At 39.2% G+C, this 18,413-nt stretch overlaps 2 protein-coding genes across 3 annotated transcripts; both read left to right on the forward strand.

Annotated features, from left to right (window-relative positions):
* The first annotated feature begins 459 nt into the window (after positions 1 to 459).
* LOC7455785 (uncharacterized) lies at positions 460 to 4,364 on the forward strand. 2 transcript variants are annotated; one of them, XM_024587168.2, is made up of 2 exons: positions 460 to 713; positions 2,018 to 4,364. In XM_024587168.2, the coding sequence occupies exon 2, from the start codon at positions 2,125 to 2,127 to the stop codon at positions 4,066 to 4,068; it is 1,944 nt and encodes a 647-aa protein (XP_024442936.2). In that variant the 5' UTR covers positions 460 to 713; positions 2,018 to 2,124; the 3' UTR covers positions 4,069 to 4,364. The 2 variants fall into 2 exon arrangements, with proteins under 2 accessions (XP_024442936.2, XP_002299170.3); XM_002299134.4 differs by having other exon boundaries at positions 2,023 to 4,364.
* A 7,885-nt stretch (positions 4,365 to 12,249) lies between these two features.
* On the forward strand, positions 12,250 to 17,610 carry LOC7476809 (probable serine/threonine-protein kinase PBL5). Its single transcript, XM_052449521.1, has 8 exons — positions 12,250 to 13,523; positions 13,924 to 14,021; positions 14,203 to 14,471; positions 14,823 to 15,431; positions 15,564 to 15,712; positions 16,102 to 16,323; positions 16,485 to 16,634; positions 17,147 to 17,610. The coding sequence occupies exons 1-8, from the start codon at positions 13,413 to 13,415 to the stop codon at positions 17,354 to 17,356; spliced, it is 1,818 nt and encodes a 605-aa protein (XP_052305481.1). The 5' UTR covers positions 12,250 to 13,412; the 3' UTR covers positions 17,357 to 17,610.
* Positions 17,611 to 18,413: the final 803 nt, after the last annotated feature.

The raw sequence follows: 18,413 nt of genomic DNA on the forward strand, positions 1-18,413 counted from the left end.
AAAAAAGTTCCCACATATGACAAGTCAACTAATTTCATAAATATCAAAGACTAGTTATAAATATGGCTTCCAAGAAAAAAAAAAGTAATTATTACAAATAAATAAATACACCAAGATTTAATTAAGGGTGTAATTTCAATGTTTCACTTTTATTATTATAAATTAATTCTATAATTTTTTTAAAAAATCCAACCTTACCCTCTAGTATTGACTAACTAACAATTCACATCTTATTCTATTCATTTCTTACATTTTTCCTCTCAAGTCCACATATATGTCATTAAAAAAATTATAAAAATAAAAAAAAAACTCAATAACCAAATTTAAAAAGCATGTGATTTAACAATCAAGGGTTAAATTGAAACTGTTTTAAAGTTAGAAGAGCAATATTGTAAAATGAGAAACTATAAGGATAGAAGTGAGTATCAATAAATCTATAAGTATGGGATGGAAGTTTTTTACCCTCAAATAAAAAAGAGAGAGCTTATGAGAGAAAGCGGCAGCCAACAACAGGGGCTCCTCTATTTGGTCCCTTCTCTCATCTCTGTCTTCGCCATCGCCACTGCTTCGCGGCTCTCTCGAAAACCCTAATTCCTCTCCATTTTCACAATATCACAAGAAAACCTGTCTCTTCGACAGCATCTCCCTCTCGAAAAAAGAGCCTTCTTTTTCGAGCTCTCTCTATAATAAATAAACGAACACCTCAATCTCAGGTAATACTATCTGCTTTATATATTTTTTTTTGGTTAATATTTTGACTATAATTGCTCACTTTTCATGTTTCTTGTTTGTTATTGAAGTATTTTTGTGGTTATATCTGATTGATCGTTTTTATTTGGTCTGATTTCATGTAAAGTCTCGTTCTTTATATATATATATATATATATATATATATATATATATATATATTTGTTTGATTTTAGCTGTTTTTTTCTTTTGGTTTTGAAAGGGGAACTGATTACAAAATTTGGGTTTTTTTTCCTGATGATTTGTATTCGTGAACCTAGTTAATATTGAGGGTTAAAAGAAAAGATTGTTTGTGTTGAATAACGTTAGAGAAGTTACAGATTACCCTGATGTTAACTTAATTTTGATTAACTAATTAACTTAGATTTTGTGTTTAAGGTTGGTAGTGATTCTGAGAAGAGGTTGATTTAGTCATCAATTTTATTTAATTCAATGTAGGCTGAAATGATTTGTAAACGGTAGGGCTGTGTGTTTTGATCTTAAGATGAACTCATTGAAGGCTATTTACAAGGATATAAAGCTTATGAGAGCTTCCTGGAATAAATCCAAGAACCCATGAGTGTCGTTGGGTGATTATTTTTTTTGAGGAGGAGTTTGATGAGGGCTGTAATTGTTCTTCAGAAGTTGTACCAACTTGCATTGCACAAATTTGGTATCGTTGCATGTTGTTGATTCTTGCCCTTATTTTTTCTAGTGTTTCAATGATTCTTATTAATTTCTACAAAATTTTCAATTTTCAATAGAAAATTAAAGTTTGCCTGTTTACTCTGTGACATGGTTGTGCAATAGGAAAGTGTATGGGTGCATAGATTGTTCTGTAAAATCTAAAATTAAGGATAGACTGAGCTAGTTCTTGGGCCTCTGGTTTATTGGAGATGTGATTGCTAGATTATTTACTGCTAACGTGATTCATTCTACCTCTCTCTGTGCCCAAATTATCTTAATGTTTGTGGCTGGGCATCAGAAATTGCGATTTTTCTATGGGCATCTTATGTGTGTTGGAGCTATCAAATTTTGTTCCATCAGATAAAAAGCATTTTCGGGTGTGCAAAGTGGCTTTCAACAGTGTATTTTTTATTGTTTTCTATGGACTTATGCTACTCCATATACCTGTCAACTGGCATGTTGTGTGTTAAATGTCCCTGTAATCTACTACTTGCTGACCAATGCACAGGCCTTGAATTGCTGCTAAAAGTTTATGTGCTGTCACTACCTATTAATCTATGTACTTTCTTCTGCATGCATTTTACTAACTGAAGCTTTTTTCCAGTGCAGCTTGAAGATAGTTACAATTGCTGAACAGGGTACTGAACTGAGGTGAATCTTGGAGATCAGTATTAGTGTACGTGTTTTTATTTCTGCAGCCTTTATAAAGCCATGGCCATCCAAACTAGTTTGCAGCTTATTTCTTACTCACAAGAGCTCGTAGACGGACAGCCAGTACATGTTTCTTCAAACTGCCTTCCAATCAAAGCTTTAAAATATGAACCAGCTGGGCATGCTTATCACTCTGCTGCTTTAAAACTCCTTGGTTGGGAGGAGGAAGGCACAAAGAGTGAAGATCAGAAAGTGTCCAAAGACAAAGAACAATCGTATATGCCTTCATCTGAATCCTATAGCACCAAAGGTAAAAAGAAAACTGGATCTGGAGATAAGCAACAGGATCACTATGCCATGCTGGGTTTAGGCCATTTGAGATATCTTGCCACAGAAGAACAGATACGGAAAAGTTATCGTGAGGTTGCTTTGAAGTATCACCCAGACAAACAGGCTGCTATTCTTCTTGCTGAGGAAACTGAGGCAGCAAAACAAGCAAAAAAGAATGAAATAGAGAGCCACTTTAAAGCTATCCAAGAAGCGTATGAAGCTTTGATTGATCCTGTGAAGAGAAGAATATACGACTCCACAGATGAGTTTGATGATGAAATTCCAACTGACTGTGCCCCTCAAGACTTCTTCAAGGTTTTTGGTCCTGCTTTTATGAGGAATGGGCGGTGGTCAGTTAACCAACCAATCCCATCTTTAGGTGATGAGAACACTTCTTTAAAAGAAGTAGATAGCTTTTATAATTTTTGGTACAGCTTTAAAAGCTGGAGAGAGTTCCCTCATGCGGATGAATTTGATCTTGAGCAAGCTGAGTCTCGTGACCATAAGAGATGGATGGAGAGGCAAAATGCAAAGCTTTCAGAAAAGGCTAGAAAGGAAGACTATGCACGGATACGCACTCTTGTTGACAGTGCTTATAAAAGAGACCCAAGAATATTGAGGAGAAAGGAGGAGGGGAAAGCTGAGAAGCAAAGAAGGAAGGAAGCTAAGTTTTTGGCAAAAAGGTTGCAAGAAGAAGAAGCTGCAAGGGCTGCTGAAGAGGAGAGACGCCAGAAAGAAGAGGAGGGAAAACGCGCTGCTGAAGCTGCTTTACAGCAGAAGAAGTTAAAGGAGAAAGAGAAGAAGCTTCTGCGTAAAGAGCGGAGTCGCCTTCGCACTCTTTCAGCACCTGTTCTGCCTCAGTGTTTGCTCAATCTTGGTGAGGATGATGTGGAAAATCTTTGTATGTCACTGGATATTGAGCAGCTTAGGAGTTTATGTGACAGAATGGAAGGTAAAGAAGTGGTAGAGCAAGCAAAAGTGCTGAGAGATGCATGTGGATGTGATCATGATTCCAGTAGCAGTAAACTGGGTGAGAAAAAGATTTCACAGCAGAATGGCTCTTTGAATTCCAATGGAAGAGCCCCATCAAGCAGCTCTGGAAAGAAGGAGAAACCTTGGAGCCGAGAAGAAATTGAGCTTCTGAGGAAAGGAATTCAGAAATATCCTAAAGGAACATCTCGGAGGTGGGAGGTTATTTCAGAGTACATTGGTACAGGAAGATCTGTTGAAGAAATTCTGAAAGCAACTAAAACTGTCCTACTTCAGAAGCCTGATACAGCTAAAGCTTTTGATTCTTTTCTCGAAAAGAGGAAACCTGCACAATCCATTGCATCTCCGCTTACAACTAGAGACGAAATAGAAGGAGCATCAGCGATGCAGGCACCTGAAAGTAGTGTTGCAAAGATTGCTGAAGAAGAGTCTTCAAGAGACACAGACAAGCAGAAAACTGATGACATGGTTACTGCAAATGGGGTGTCTTCGAGTGCAGACCAAGACGTGTGGTCTGCGGTGCAAGAAAGAGCCTTGGTTCAGGCTCTAAAAACCTTCCCAAAAGAAATCTCTCAACGTTGGGAGCGGGTTGCTGCTGCTGTTCCTGGGAAAACTGCAAACCAGTGCAGGAAAAAATTGGCTTTGCTGAAGGAGAACTTTAGAAACAAGAAAAGTACGGCTTAGTTTGTTGTTGGGTGTGTGGCTTTGAGGTTGAAAAACAATTGCAGATGTGCTTGAGGATGTCTTAACCTTATCCCTTTAAGATCCCATTCTTTCTCTCCCTAGATAAGAAGCAGTGAAGCTGCATGTGACGAGAGCAATTTTTTTCCCTGGTTTTGACCATCTGGCTTTAGCCCATCATGCCGCACAGGTTTCATTTAACATTTTCAGAGAGCCATTAGATGGAAATTATTTTTGTGTATTGATTTTTAGTTGAATCTGCTTCATGTTTAGAGCAATACATCACGTGCTTATTTTAAGATCCTGCCTTATTTTACAGAATTTTAGTTACATGACACTGTTTCGGGAGCACAAGAACATCTGTATTAAAAATTAGAAGAGCAATACTAGTTTTTAGAATTTACCTGGTGGAGTTTTATAGGGTCATTGCCTGGCTGGGTTGAAAGCCTTGGCTGTGCAATCATAATGATAGCCACTGGTCAGTAAGCCAAAATTCTCTTGGACAATGTCATTTCAATAGGATAGAAAGGATAGGTTCGCTTGGATTTTTATCTAGGTGCCTGGTAGCACAGCACAGGTATTTATACACAAGCGTGTTTGGGTTGGGAAAAAAAACATCAGAATGATGCTTTATGCTCTATGAAAAGCATTTTGAATACAGCCCGAACACATTACCATCCAATTTTGATTTGTTTTCGCAAAATAAAGTTTACAGGCAAGCTACCATTTATGTTTTTTTTTACCTGATACTTAGAGCTATTCATTGTAGCTTTAAGATGTTGGGGGAAATGCTTGAAACAGGTTCTTCGTGAGGCAGAGTTGCTTTATGTTATAGAAATGCAAATAAATATCATATCAAGTAGAGAATGTGAGTGGAGATCGAAGAATGAAGGAGTACTTGAGAAATAAAATAATATATATAAATATTCAAGAAATAACCGGATATACTACATTTATATTACATGCATATTAAAATTAATTACACAAAATAAAATAAAAAACAAACAAATATAAAATTGAAAACTACTGATTATTGCTAGGAGAAATGTCAGCAGAATTTATATCAAATAAAAAAAAACTCCTATGAAACCAATATAAATTCACCCAATCGATCTCAAATATATTTCAAACTGATCGAACTTAAAAGAACCACTACTGCTTGATTAATTGATCAACTGAAATTGACCAACCAGTCAACCGAATTCATCAAGCAAACCCATCAATTGAAATTGATCAACCGGTCGACCAGGATCATCAGGTCAACCAATCAACCGGTTGATCATAATTTTATAATTCTTATCTGTCAATTTCTCAAACTGTAAATTCTAAAATAATGACATGTTCTTTAAAAATCTATAATTTCAGACCTCCTATCAAACAATTTAAATCAAACTAACACTCTAAAACATCAATTAAACATTTTAAATCATCCAAACTCTAAAATCAAACCTAACCAACATATTCAATCATAAAAACATCAAGATCTTACTTATAAACCTTATTTCTAACTTTTACCTCATCTTTCCTTTCTTCTCCCTCCTCTCTCTCTCTCTCTCTCTAACTAATCTTTTTCTTTTTTTTATTTCTCTCCTTTTTTTTCTATTTATATTTATCAAAACATACAAAAATATCCAAAATAACCTTCAAATGTTTATACCCTTAACTGCTCATCAAAGGGTACAAATGCCTTTTCCGATCCATTATTTCCAGCATATCACAAAGATGCTGCAAATCTCACCTCAATATTCAATCTTATGGTTGACAGTAAAACGAAGAAACATCCCTTGATTGGATAGTTGATGAATTCTCAGTTCAATATAACATGGGAACATAGCAAGATCCCAAAAGGATGGTCCTCCAAGATAACGAAATCGAAGGATATTTATTCAGTTAAGACACATTTAGGAATCCCCAGTAAGCAAAAACTAAACATGAGGAAACTGAGGCTGCAAAACAGTAAGACCAAAACTTGAACTATAAAACTAGTAATAGTTGAAAAGGTCACAAGGATGCGGAGAATCCTATGTATACACCAAATCAATGGTTCCCAGATGTCTTACTGTATGCTTATGAATATCAGTTGGATTTTCATTCCTACGTGCAGAGGGTTGATCAAACAGAATAAAGCTTGTCTGTTGTCTGCCGTAGGTGTCTGTGTCAGGACAGCTGGACGAATTAGTAAGTGGATTTGTTCCCTGCATTTGGATCCAAGGGTAGGTTGTGTGATAGGAATTTCTCATGAATGCATCCGGAGGGAATCAATCATGGTGTGCGAAAGCTGACTCGAATAAACCCTAGTTGTTGAATTTTTTAGAGGTAACCCTGTGCCCATGTTTCTAAGTTAACGCAGAAAACTCAACCCTAATAAACCAGCAAACTTCACAGGAAAAAAAAGGAAAGCATGAACCTGACTTGTTTGCTCTAACGAACAAATAGCAGTAAGACTCTCAGTGTACTAGATGAATAACATGAGCTCCTTTCACTTAGCTAAATATTTTACTGCAGAGTGTGGAGAGAAAACTCCTGTCATTGCAGATTCCAGACATAACGAGTACAAATGGTTATTTGTGCACGAATCTGATTACAATATCAAACATGTAGGCACTTCCATCTCCTTGATATCGGTAAGACAATTACTATGGACAGCCAACAAGGTTAAGACTTCTGCAACAGCTTTACAATAGCTGTACTTTAATTTTCCATTAGCAAGTCTGGCTTGTCCATTGCAATGTCCCTATCAGCTAAATCTACAAAGAAAATAGTAAACAAATTATTTTCCCTGAAGGGCTGATATCTTCGAGAACGAGCTTTGTGATTGCCAAAATTGCAGCATTTTCCTGGCTTGAGGCCAAAGGGCCAAACATAGGGATCAAGATCAAAACAATAAACTTCCAGACCTGTATTTCGATATCGGAGTGTGTCCAAAGTAACTATAAAGGGGCTTGCTTGGAGTCACCACCCACCCTTTCCTTTCCTCTAGAGTCTTACTTTTAACTTGTTGGTTCAGGTGCAGCATGTTAATTATTGGAGACAAGCAAGCCCCACCATGTGCAAGTGGGATTACCTAATCTCCCACTTAGCACATGGTGGAGGACTCCCCCTCACTCCCATTAATTGTATATTAATGTGCCCCCCCGTGAAGTTTTTTGCATGTGTATCGAGAGAACACAGAGAAGAAGAACCGACGAGTTGCAGAGAGTGAAAACACAGAGAGAAGAGAGAACAGAGAAGAGTAGAGAGAGCTTGAGTGTAGAGTTGAGTTGAGAAGATTCTCCTCCTCTTTGTTTGTATTGTTTGTAAGCTTCATTAATACAAACCAGTAGCTCCGTGGAGTAGGCAAGTTGCCGAACCACGTAAATTGTGTGTGTTTGAGTTCTGGAAATAGCTCAACAACTGGTATCAGAGCTTGTTCTTGACAAAGAGGGTATTTGATCCAAACTCAAAAATCAAAGTTCTCCAAACGTGTTTTTGAACATACCATCGTGTAGAGGACAACCGGACGAATCCACTGTTGAAAACCCGGCGAAGAACCGACGTCCTGCATGCCCGCACGCGCCCCCACGCTCCGACGTCCAGACTGCCCACGCGCACAAACGCGCCGTACGCGCGCCACGCTCCATCTTCGCCCGGCTTCTGCAAAACGGGTCGGGCTGACCCGCCACGTCAGCACATCCGTACGGTCAACGTCCGCGTCAATTGCCACGTCACCTGCCACGTCATCCGACCGAGTTTTGTTCCGATGTGTCGCAGAAGCTAATATTCTGACACGTGGCTACATCATCACCGTTGAGGGGTTTTGATCAATCAGTTGACACGTGGTTTCATCAGAACCGCTACTGAGTTTTTGATCCGGTGCGACGCAGGCGGTACTCTGGCTGACACGCGGCTGCATCTGCACCGTCCGTTAATCCAAAACGTTGATTGCTAAAATCTGAGCCATCCGAAGTCCGATTGGAGTGATCTCAGTGTCATTTCCAAGGTTTTCGGCCGTTCCGGACACATCTGTAAGGTCAGATTTGGGAAATTCGAATCGGAGAAGTAGTAAAAATGGCAGATGAAATAAAAGCAGCTGGAATTGAAAAATTTGACGGGACAGATTTTGGATACTGGAAAATGCAAATTGAAGATTATATATATGGGAAGAAACTTCATCTTCCCTTGTTGGGGAGCAAACCAGAAAATATGCAAGAAGAAGATTGGTTACTTCTTGATAGACAAGTTCTGGGCATTGTCCGGTTATCCTTATCAAGAAGAGTTGCTCACAATGTTACGAAAGAAAGATCCACTGCAAGATTGATGGAAGCCTTGTCTGGGATGTATGAGAAGCCATCAGCAAATAATAAAGTGCACCTGATGAAAAAGTTGTTTAACTTGAAGATGGTCGAAAACACTTCCGTTACGCAACACCTCAACAACTTCAATACCATCACAAATCAATTATCATCTGTTGAGATTGAGTTTGATGATGAGATCCGTGCACTCATTTTGCTAGCTTCACTTCCAAGCAGTTGGGAAGGTATGAGGACAGCAGTGAGCAATTCAGTTGGAAAATCCAAGCTGAAATATGATGACATCCGAGACTTGATTTTAGCTGAAGAAGTGCGAAGGAAAGACTCAGGTGAAAGTTCAAGTTCAGGATCAGCTCTCAACATTAACACTCGAGGGAGGAGACAGGATAGAGGCTTATCCAGAGGCAGATCCAAATCAAGATACAGAAGTAAAAGCAAGTTCGGACCCAGAAAACAGGTTGAATGTTGGAATTGTGGCAAACCTGGTCATTTCATGAGGAGTTGCACAAAACCGAAAAGACCTGAAGCAGATTCTGCAAACGCCACTACAGACGAGGTACAAGATGCTTTGATTCTTGCTGTGCATAGTCCTGTTGATGATTGGGTTCTTGATTCTGGTGCTTCATTTCACTGTACACCACACCATGAAATGATGCAAAACTATATTGCTGGAGATCACGGTGTAGTCTATCTGGCCGATGGACAACCATTGGATATTGTGGGTATAGGAGATGTACAAATCAAGACAATGAATGGATCTATATGGAACTTGCAAAATGTAAGGCATGTTCCTGATCTAAAGAAGAAGCTGATCTCGGTCGGACAACTTGATGATAGTGGTCATTCAATCCTTTTTTCTGGAGGTATGTGGAAGGTTTCAAAGGGAGCAATGGTTTTGGCTCGTGGAAAGAAAACCGGCACCCTGTATATGACCACAAGATTTGCAGACATTATTGCCTCTACTGAAGCAGAAAATCAAGCACATCTATGGCACTGTAGACTCGGCCATATGAGTCAAAAGGGGATGAAGGTACTTCAATCGAAGGGAAAGCTGCCAGAGCTTAAAAATGTTGATCTAGACATTTGTGAAAGCTGTGTTCTTGGAAAACAGAAGAAGCTCAGTTTCTTAAAGGTTGGCAGGACCTTAAGACCAAGAAAGCTAAAACTGGTACACACAGATTTATGGGGACCGTCTCCAGTAGCATCTCTTGGAGGTTCTCGATATTATGTGACTTTCATTGATGATTTCAGCAGGAAGGTATGGGTTTACTTTCTGAAAAATAAATCTGATGTGTTTGAAACATTCAAGAAATGGAAGGCTATGGTTGAGACTGAATCAGGTCTAAAGTTGAAATGCTTAAGATCTGATAATGGAGGAGAATACATTGATGGAGGTTTCAAGGAGTATTGTGCTGTCAATGGTATCAGAATGGAAAAGACCGTTCCAGGCACACCGCAACAGAATGGCGTTGCTGAACGGATGAACAGGACCATCAATGAACGAGCTAGAAGCATGAGGTTGCATTCAGGGTTACCTCAAACATTCTGGGCCAACGCAGTTCATACCGCAGTTTACTTGATCAACCGTGGACCATCAGTTCCTTTGGAGTTCAGACTGCCCGAGGAAGTATGGAGAGGAAAAGAGGTACAACTCTCTCATTTAAAGGTCTTTGGGTGTGTTTCCTATATTCATATAGATTCTGATGCTCGCAACAAGTTGGATGCCAAATCCAAGAAATGTTTCTTCATCGGCTATGGAGATGAAGAATTTGGCTTTCGGTTCTGGGATGATCAGAATAGAAAGATTATCAGAAGCAGGAACGTGATCTTCAATGAGAAAGTTCTGTACAAAGACAGATCAAGTGCAGAAACAGATAATGCTGATTCAGATACAAGTCCACAAGGATCTGAATTCATAAGATTAGAAGGCCTTCCCGATGTTACTGAGCAGAACAACAATCAAGAGCCTTTACAAGAAGACTCAAGCATATCTGTACCCGCTACTACACAAGAAGATGCGGAGCCAATTGAACCAGTTGTTCGCAGGTCTTCGAGGACGATAAAGCCCCCGCAACGGTTCACACTTTTACTGAATTACATTTTGTTGACAGATGGTGGTGAACCGCTAACTTATGAAGAATCCTTACAAGATGGAAACTCAAGCAAGTGGGAGTTAGCCATGAAGGATGAGATGAGTTCGTTGCTGAAGAACAAGACTTGGGAGCTAACCACACTGCCTGAAGGAAAGAAGGCTTTACAAAACAAGTGGGTTTACAGAGTGAAGACTGAGCATGACGGAAGTAAACGGTTCAAGGCAAGACTTGTTGTCAAAGGGTTTCAACAAAAGAAAGGCATTGACTACTCTGAGATATTTTCTCCAGTTGTGAAGCTCACAACAATTAGAGTTGTTCTGGGGATAGTAGCAGCAGAGAATTTACATCTTGAACAATTAGATGTAAAAACAGCCTTTCTTCATGGAGAATTGGAGGAAGACATTTACATGCAACAACCAGAGGGGTTTGAAATACAAGGAAAGGAGAAACAAGTCTGCAAGCTAAAGAAAAGCTTATACGGCTTGAAGCAAGCTCCAAGACAGTGGTACAGGAAGTTTGACAACTTCATGTGTAGTTCGGGATACACAAGATGCCAGGCTGATCATTGTTGCTATGTCAAACATTTTGACAACTCCTACATCATTCTACTATTATATGTGGATGATATGTTGATTGCAGGATCCAGCATTGAGGAGATTGACAAGCTGAAACAACAATTGTCAAAACAGTTTGAAATGAAGGATCTGGGAGCTGCTAAACAAATACTTGGCATGAGAATCATCAGAGATAAAGACAAAGGCATACTAAAGCTCTCACAAACAGAGTATGTCAAGAAGGTTCTCAGCAGGTTTAGTATGAATAATGCTAAACCAGTAAGTACACCTCTGGGGAATCATTTCAAGCTCAGCAAAGACCAGTCACCACAAACTGAGCTAGAATGTGGATACATGGATAAGATTCCATACGCCTCAGCTATCGGCTCTTTGATGTATGCTATGGTCTGTACCAGACCAGACATTGCCCATGCAGTGGGAGTTGTAAGCCGATATATGAGCAATCCTGGAAAGCAGCATTGGGAGGCGGTGAAATGGATCATGAGGTACTTAAAAGGTTCCTCAGAAACTTGTCTCAGTTTCACAGCTGGTGGTTTGAAACTTGAAGGTTTTGTAGATGCTGATCTAGCAGGAGATGTTGATAGCAGAAAGAGCACTACAGGATATGTTTATACTCTAGGAGGTACTGCTGTTTCCTGGAGTTCTACCTTGCAAAAGATCGTTGCTCTTTCAACAACAGAAGCTGAATATGTTGCAGTCTCAGAATCTGCAAAAGAGATAGTATGGTTGCAGAGTTTCCTGAAGGAATTGGGCAAGTTGAATGGAAAAGGTACTTTGTATAGCGACAGTCAGAGTGCAATCTTCCTTGCCAAGAATCCAGCATTTCACTCCAGGACGAAGCATATTCAGATCAAATATCACTTCATCCGACAACTGCTGGATGACGAGCAACTAATGCTAGAAAATGTCTGTGGAAGCAAGAATCCAGCTGACATGTTAACCAAAGGAGTTACACTTGATAAACTGAAGTTGTGCAAAACTTCAGTTGGCCTTCAAGGATAAAAGATAATTTCATTGTTTGTCTCCAAGTGGGAGATTGTTAATTATTGGAGACAAGCAAGCCCCACCATGTGCAAGTGGGATTACCTAATCTCCCACTTAGCACATGGTGGAGGACTCCCCCTCACTCCCATTAATTGTATATTAATGTGCCCCCCTGTGAAGTTTTTTGCATGTGTATCGAGAGAACACAGAGAAGAAGAACCGACGAGTTGCAGAGAGTGAAAACACAGAGAGAAGAGAGAACAGAGAAGAGTAGAGAGAGCTTGAGTGTAGAGTTGAGTTGAGAAGATTCTCCTCCTCTTTGTTTGTATTGTTTGTAAGCTTCATTAATACAAACCAGTAGCTCCGTGGAGTAGGCAAGTTGCCGAACCACGTAAATTGTGTGTGTTTGAGTTCTGGAAATAGCCCAACACAGCATCAGTGACAAACATCTGGTTACTGCAAGTTCTAGTTGTTTGTCCATCATTTTCTTACAATTCCATTTCGTTTCCTTTGACTGTATTTGATAGTAGATTCCATCTCAAGTTTTCATTTTATAAAATCTCCAAACTGTGATTTGTTTCTGTGGTTTTTGTCAATTAGATCATCACATGCAGCTGCGGCAGAAAATAATACTCCTGCTGCTGGCGTGGTCCCTGGCCTTTACTGGCCAGATTGTGTTTCCACTTTCCGCACTCTTAAGAGAATAAATAATGCTCAAAACTTGAATCAAGTATTTCAACTCATTCAGTACATAGAACAGCATCACAGGACCAACATGGATTGATTAGCACAGTACTAAAGAAGCAAAATCTAAGTAAACTAAGATAGTTTAGCACAGATTGTGTTCCGTTGCACGTATTTGTACAGGTTTTTTTTACGAATCAGCCATTTTATCAGGGAGAAAAGTCTACAGAATTACCAAATAGCCGCTGCTATAAAGCATATTTTTGTTATGCTGTTAAGGGAGTAAGGGACGATTATCTGACTGAATGTCCAAGTAAGCTATCCAGCAAGATAAATTATGTCTGGAGATGTTCAGAGAGTAGTGGTGATCCAAGATGCAACGCGGGAGATTAATCTGATTGCAATCAGATGGGTCCTTCATGGATTTTCACTTAATCTAGGAGATGCAATTATACTCTTTGGAGCTTTTCACCAGGTTAATAATTTATCTTTCACTGAAAGTGAAACCCTGTGTAAGAATTTGTGCCTTTTCTTTTCATTCCTAAACGGGTTCCTTGAAGCATCCTCAGATATAAATGTGCCCTTACATTTTGCTTGTACTAATCCTAGAAGCTGCACACCAGCACTTGTATAATTCACTTTGCTAATTAATCTTCCCTTTCCTTTTCTTCTGTAACTTTCGTTATCCAGTGGGATACAGGTTCAAGGTGGAATCAAGATCAATGTTTGGGGTAAACCCAAAATTCATTGCAGAAGAAGTTTCCAAAAGGAAAGAAGAGTGCATTAACAATGTGGAAGTTATAGAAATCGCTAAGCAATGTGAAAAGGAACAGGTACTTGTTTTCTATTTGCTTTTCCTGTTTCTTAGTCGTAAGGCAAGTTATTTTCCTGGTATTATGAGAGTTTTAGCTTCAGTATGATTTACTGAGGGAAGGAGAAGTAAGTGATCCATAGAAATGAAGAGTTGACAATATATAACAGTTTTCAGATTTTGGTTGTTTTGATCTTTAGCAACTCTAAAAATCTTTCTCCACCTGATGCTCCAATATCAAACTCTTCTATTCCATGTAAAATGTTATCAAATTAGAGAGCCTATTGGCAACTCGAGAATAATTTGAATTACTTCAAGATTCGATGGTGTTCTGAAATCCTATGATAAAGCTCATTACAGGACCAGTTCTAATATTTCACCTTTGTTGCTCGTACAACTGATGGGATCTTTTTCGTCGGCAGATTGAGTTCCATGTAGAAGTGCGTGCTGGACCTAATCCAAAGGAGCTTGCTCTAAAAGCTGCTAAAAATTTCAGGGCCACATGGGTGGTCCTTGACAGGTGAGTCATAATTTCAAGTTGCTAATCCTGTGGAGTGTTGTGCTTTTGATCAAATGGAAGAGCACATCCATCATAGTGAATGCCTCAATGCATGCATGATTCTTTTATGCTTAGAAGCCATACTGATTATTTTCATTTGCCAGGGCTTCTAATTCATTTTGCTATGCACTATATTCTGTAGGCAAATGAAGAGAGACAAGAACTACTTCATGGAAAATCTTCCATGTGGGATATCAAGGATGAAGCATAACAACACCATTGAACAACTAAGAGGTCCAAAGAGCACAAAAGTGACTTCAGAAACAAAAGTTAAGAGCAAAAGTGAAGACAAAATAAAAGTAGATGAAAAAGACAAAGGCAAAGGAGTAGAAAAGGATGAACAAGAGGAAGAAAAGGTACCATATGATGAAATGATACCAGGGAGCCCAAAGCGCAAAAGGTCTGGCCGCGGTAATTATTTCATTGCCATCTCTCAATATTATCAAGATTTTGATAAATGAGCTTTCATCTGCTTTTGCGTAAGAAACCTGCATTGAGGTAGACAATATTCTTAGTCCAATTACGTGTATGGCTATATTATTCTTGATCCAATGTCATAGGGAAAGGTAATGGTAACACCAGCTCAATGGTTTGCAATTCAAGCAATTTTTAATGAAATGCCTACTTGACATTCTCCTAGAATCTATGGACTCTTACAAACTTGACTAGCTATGGCTTTTTTCAAAGAGTGTAAGGTTTTGCATTATGTCTATTCATCTGCTCCTCCAGATAGTTATTATCATATTTCTTCTCTGATATCAGCTTCATCTTCAACCTCAACTACTGGTTATCATGAGCAATGTACTTCAAGTTCTACATTTAAAACTGCAAAGCAAGCCTACATGAATTTTCAAGAGGAAGAAAAAAACACTACCAGCACAGAACAAGACACATCAGGTAAACAATCCCTCGCTGCAAGTACTGAGTTTGAGCAGAGGGAAAAGGAGGCAGTGATCCCAAATGAACAAAACAACATAGATGATTGGATGGGAGGGAGTCCTAAGGATGAGGTATTCAGAAATTCCATTTGCTCAGTTTGCAAGAATAGACGGCCAAAGATAGGATGGAAGAGAGACTTCAGCTATGCAGAGATCCATGCTGCAACAGAAGGATCTTCCCAAACAAAATTCCTATCGGAAGGTGGTTTTGGCTCTGTCTACAGAGGCGACCTGGATGGGCTGGCAATTGCCGTAAAGCAACACAATGGTGCAAGTTTCCAAGGAGAGAAGGAATTCAAGTCTGAAGTTGAAGTCCTCAGCAAAGTCCGACATGAGAATTTGGTGGTGTTGTTAGGGTCATGTTCTAAAGGAAGTGACAGGTTGCTTGTTTATGAATATGTGTGCAATGGTTCACTGGACCAACATTTATCAAGTAAGAATGTAATGACCCCGGAGTTAATTTTTCTTATCCTTTGAAATACTATGGATACATTGGATATTCGCGATAATGCAAATAATAGAGAATGAAGCCTAATACATAGTGATGTTTGCTAAATTGATGCAGAACATGCACGCAAGCCTCTCACTTGGGAGAAGAGGATGAAGATAGCTTTGGGAGCTGCTAGAGGGCTAAAATATCTGCACGAGAACAATATTATCCACAGAGATATGAGGCCAAACAACATTCTCATAACCCATGATCACGAAGCACTGGTAATATTATAAGACCTTGCAATTCTAAATTGATGCGTTCTTACCATCCATGCATTGATCTACTGAAGTCGTTACAGAAGGGAGACCAAACCAAGCTGGCTGATAGGCCGATTGATCATTGATCTGACCATCATGCTGCCGGAGAACTTATATTAAGAAACTGTCTCAAATTTTGAAACCTATTTCTTTTGTGCTTCTAGAACGATTAAATCATTAAGTAAATATCTGATCAGTCTAGTAGTCTTTGCTGGAAATGTTTAAGCCATTGTTTAACTTGCCATAAGAAATGGCCCAGCAATATCAGATCATATGCAAGAACTAATCAATCTTAATGAATAATCAAAGAAACTCACCACATCAGACTTCATCTAACATTTTCCTTGAATTAGCTTGGAGATTTCGGTCTTGCAAGAACTCAATATGAAGATTCAGAGCAGTCCTGGGAGACAAGAGTTGTTGGAACTCTTGGATACTTGGCACCAGAATATGCAGAAAGTGGGAAAGTGTCAACCAAGACCGATGTTTATTCTTTCGGGGTGGTGCTATTGCAGCTGATCACAGGACTACAGATTACAGACAAGAAACTAGCAGGAAAAAGTCTTGTAGGATGGGTAAATAGCCTCAATGCTCTATCGACTGAAGGCATTGCATCCGTCTGTTATTCTTCCATCACTCACACTCACAAGCATGAAAACTGGAAACATAAGGGCCTTCTATTAGTTGCTCTTATACCTTTCAAGGCTTACTCATATCAGTTCATTTTTGCTTACAGGCAAGGCCACTGCTGAAAGAAAGAAACTACCCAGATTTAATTGACGAGAGGATCTTAGAGTCCCACGATGTCCACCAACTCTTTTGGATGGTTCGAGTAGCAGAAAAATGCCTCAGCAAGGATCCTCAGAAGCGATTAACTATGAATAAGGTAACTTTTCTTACTCGGTAATCTGGAACAGCAATGTTTCATATCATGGGACAAAGATCCCACAGTTCATCATAAGTTTAAAGACATGAAAATGTGACTAGGCAGGCATTTCAAATTCATCTTTAAGTCTCCAAGCACAAGCATTGGCAGACTTTTGTGATCAATCACGACACGGGCTTGTCCTTAAGCTATGTGGTAAAGCTTTTACATTATACACCCGACTGGTTAGTCAAAAAGGTTTTGAGATAATCACTAACAACCACCAAACCTAAGCTTAAACTATTGAATGAGGCCTTAAGAAATGGTTTTATATCATTACCCGTTGAAATTTTGTATGTTATATGCTACCTTATTTGCCATGACTGGGCCCAGCTTCATATTAGCTACTTCAGTTGGTTAAGGCCTCCATGGCAGAACAACACAATCCCAATCCCCCCCCCCCCCCCCCCCCCCTCTCTCTCACTCTGGTGCTGGGTTTTAATGTTCTCATTTGACGTTCAACAACATGACAGGTGGTTTATGCCCTAAACTACATAATAGAAAGCAACTCAACCTGCAGTCTTGGAGAGATAATCCCTGCAAAATCAGATTCACCAAGCAGTGCAGGCTACTCCTATGAATCACAAGATTATTGCGATACAAGTTCTACCGCCGAAACCTTGTCTACTAGCTTTGCTGCGGACAGCATGTCGACCAGTAGCATGGGTGACATGAGCCTATGACTTCCACCATCACCCCCAATAAACTTTCACCATCACCTCCAATATTAGCCATTTCCTCAAGAAGATCAAGCACTGCGGTGGATCATCTTAAGGTCGAGGTGCCGCACTTCATAGAGAGATGGTTAGCTAGGTACTTTGTCCAATGGTTTCAGCTTCTTGTGATAATCCATGCATGTTGATTGTCTTGTTACATGTTATTAATTTGTAATATGACAGTAACTGTTTTTTGTTGGATTACGTTTTTAAGTTTTACATCTTGTAATGTGTTTTCACATGCATCTTTTAGTCCCTGCATGATTTAGTCCCAGCACGAATGGCACGCCTTTGACCAGACCAAGAAGAAAATGCTGTTGGACAGGTTGATACAGGCCATTAAAATATTATTCATTAGGTAAAACCTGATTTGGTTTAGTTCTCGGATCTACGAGTCACTAAGGTGACATGTTTAGCCCAACCGAGTTTAATAACACTAGATGAGCCTGCTGGGTTTAGAATTTACGAACAACCTCGTAGAGGATTTGATCACTCCAATTCAAGCATAAAGCAAGGATTAGAAGTCTTTATTAGTGAACTAGGCGATTGTTGGCGTTCACAGACATGCTTGGAATAATAAAAGGGATCGCCGGAAAAAGAGCAACCTATAGCTTGTGACATGACAAAATAGAAATGGTGTGACTGAGAACCCCAAGCAGAATGCAACTGAGACCATTTTTGCCAGTCAAGAAAATTGACGTTTACAAATAGAAAACTTTAGGCAGCATTGATCAATGGTAAACTATGCTGAAGCATTATTAGGTCCTCGCAGCATAGGAACAATATTGTTTACTTACTGATTGATTTAGCAGCACTATGTCGCCGGTTATATAAAACAAAAATTATATGTAAAAAAACATTGCTAAGGCAATAGTGAATTATTTATCATTGTTATTAAATCTAACCCAACAAGTATCCTTGAAATCTATTGACGCATATTATTGTTTAGCTAGGTTTAAAATTAAATTATATAGAAGTTGCCCATTGTGACCAAATCAACTTGACAAATCTAAGAATAATTCGG

Source organism: Populus trichocarpa, chromosome 1 (genome assembly GCF_000002775.5).
Source record: "Populus trichocarpa isolate Nisqually-1 chromosome 1, P.trichocarpa_v4.1, whole genome shotgun sequence".
In the NCBI taxonomy this organism is placed as follows: Eukaryota; Viridiplantae; Streptophyta; class Magnoliopsida; order Malpighiales; family Salicaceae; genus Populus; species Populus trichocarpa.

Bases quoted from the DNA above. Each gene is read 5' to 3' on its own strand.
- LOC7455785 (XM_024587168.2), top strand. From the start codon at position 2,125: ATGGCCATCCAAACTAGTTTGCAGCTTATTTCTTACTCACAAGAGCTC.
- LOC7476809 (XM_052449521.1), top strand. From the start codon at position 13,413: ATGTTTGGGGTAAACCCAAAATTCATTGCAGAAGAAGTTTCCAAAAGG. The intron at 14,472-14,822 runs GTAATTATTTCA...CTCTGATATCAG, and splicing joins GCGCAAAAGGTCTGGCCGCG to CTTCATCTTCAACCTCAACT. The intron at 16,635-17,146 runs GTAACTTTTCTT...ACAACATGACAG, and splicing joins AGCGATTAACTATGAATAAG to GTGGTTTATGCCCTAAACTA.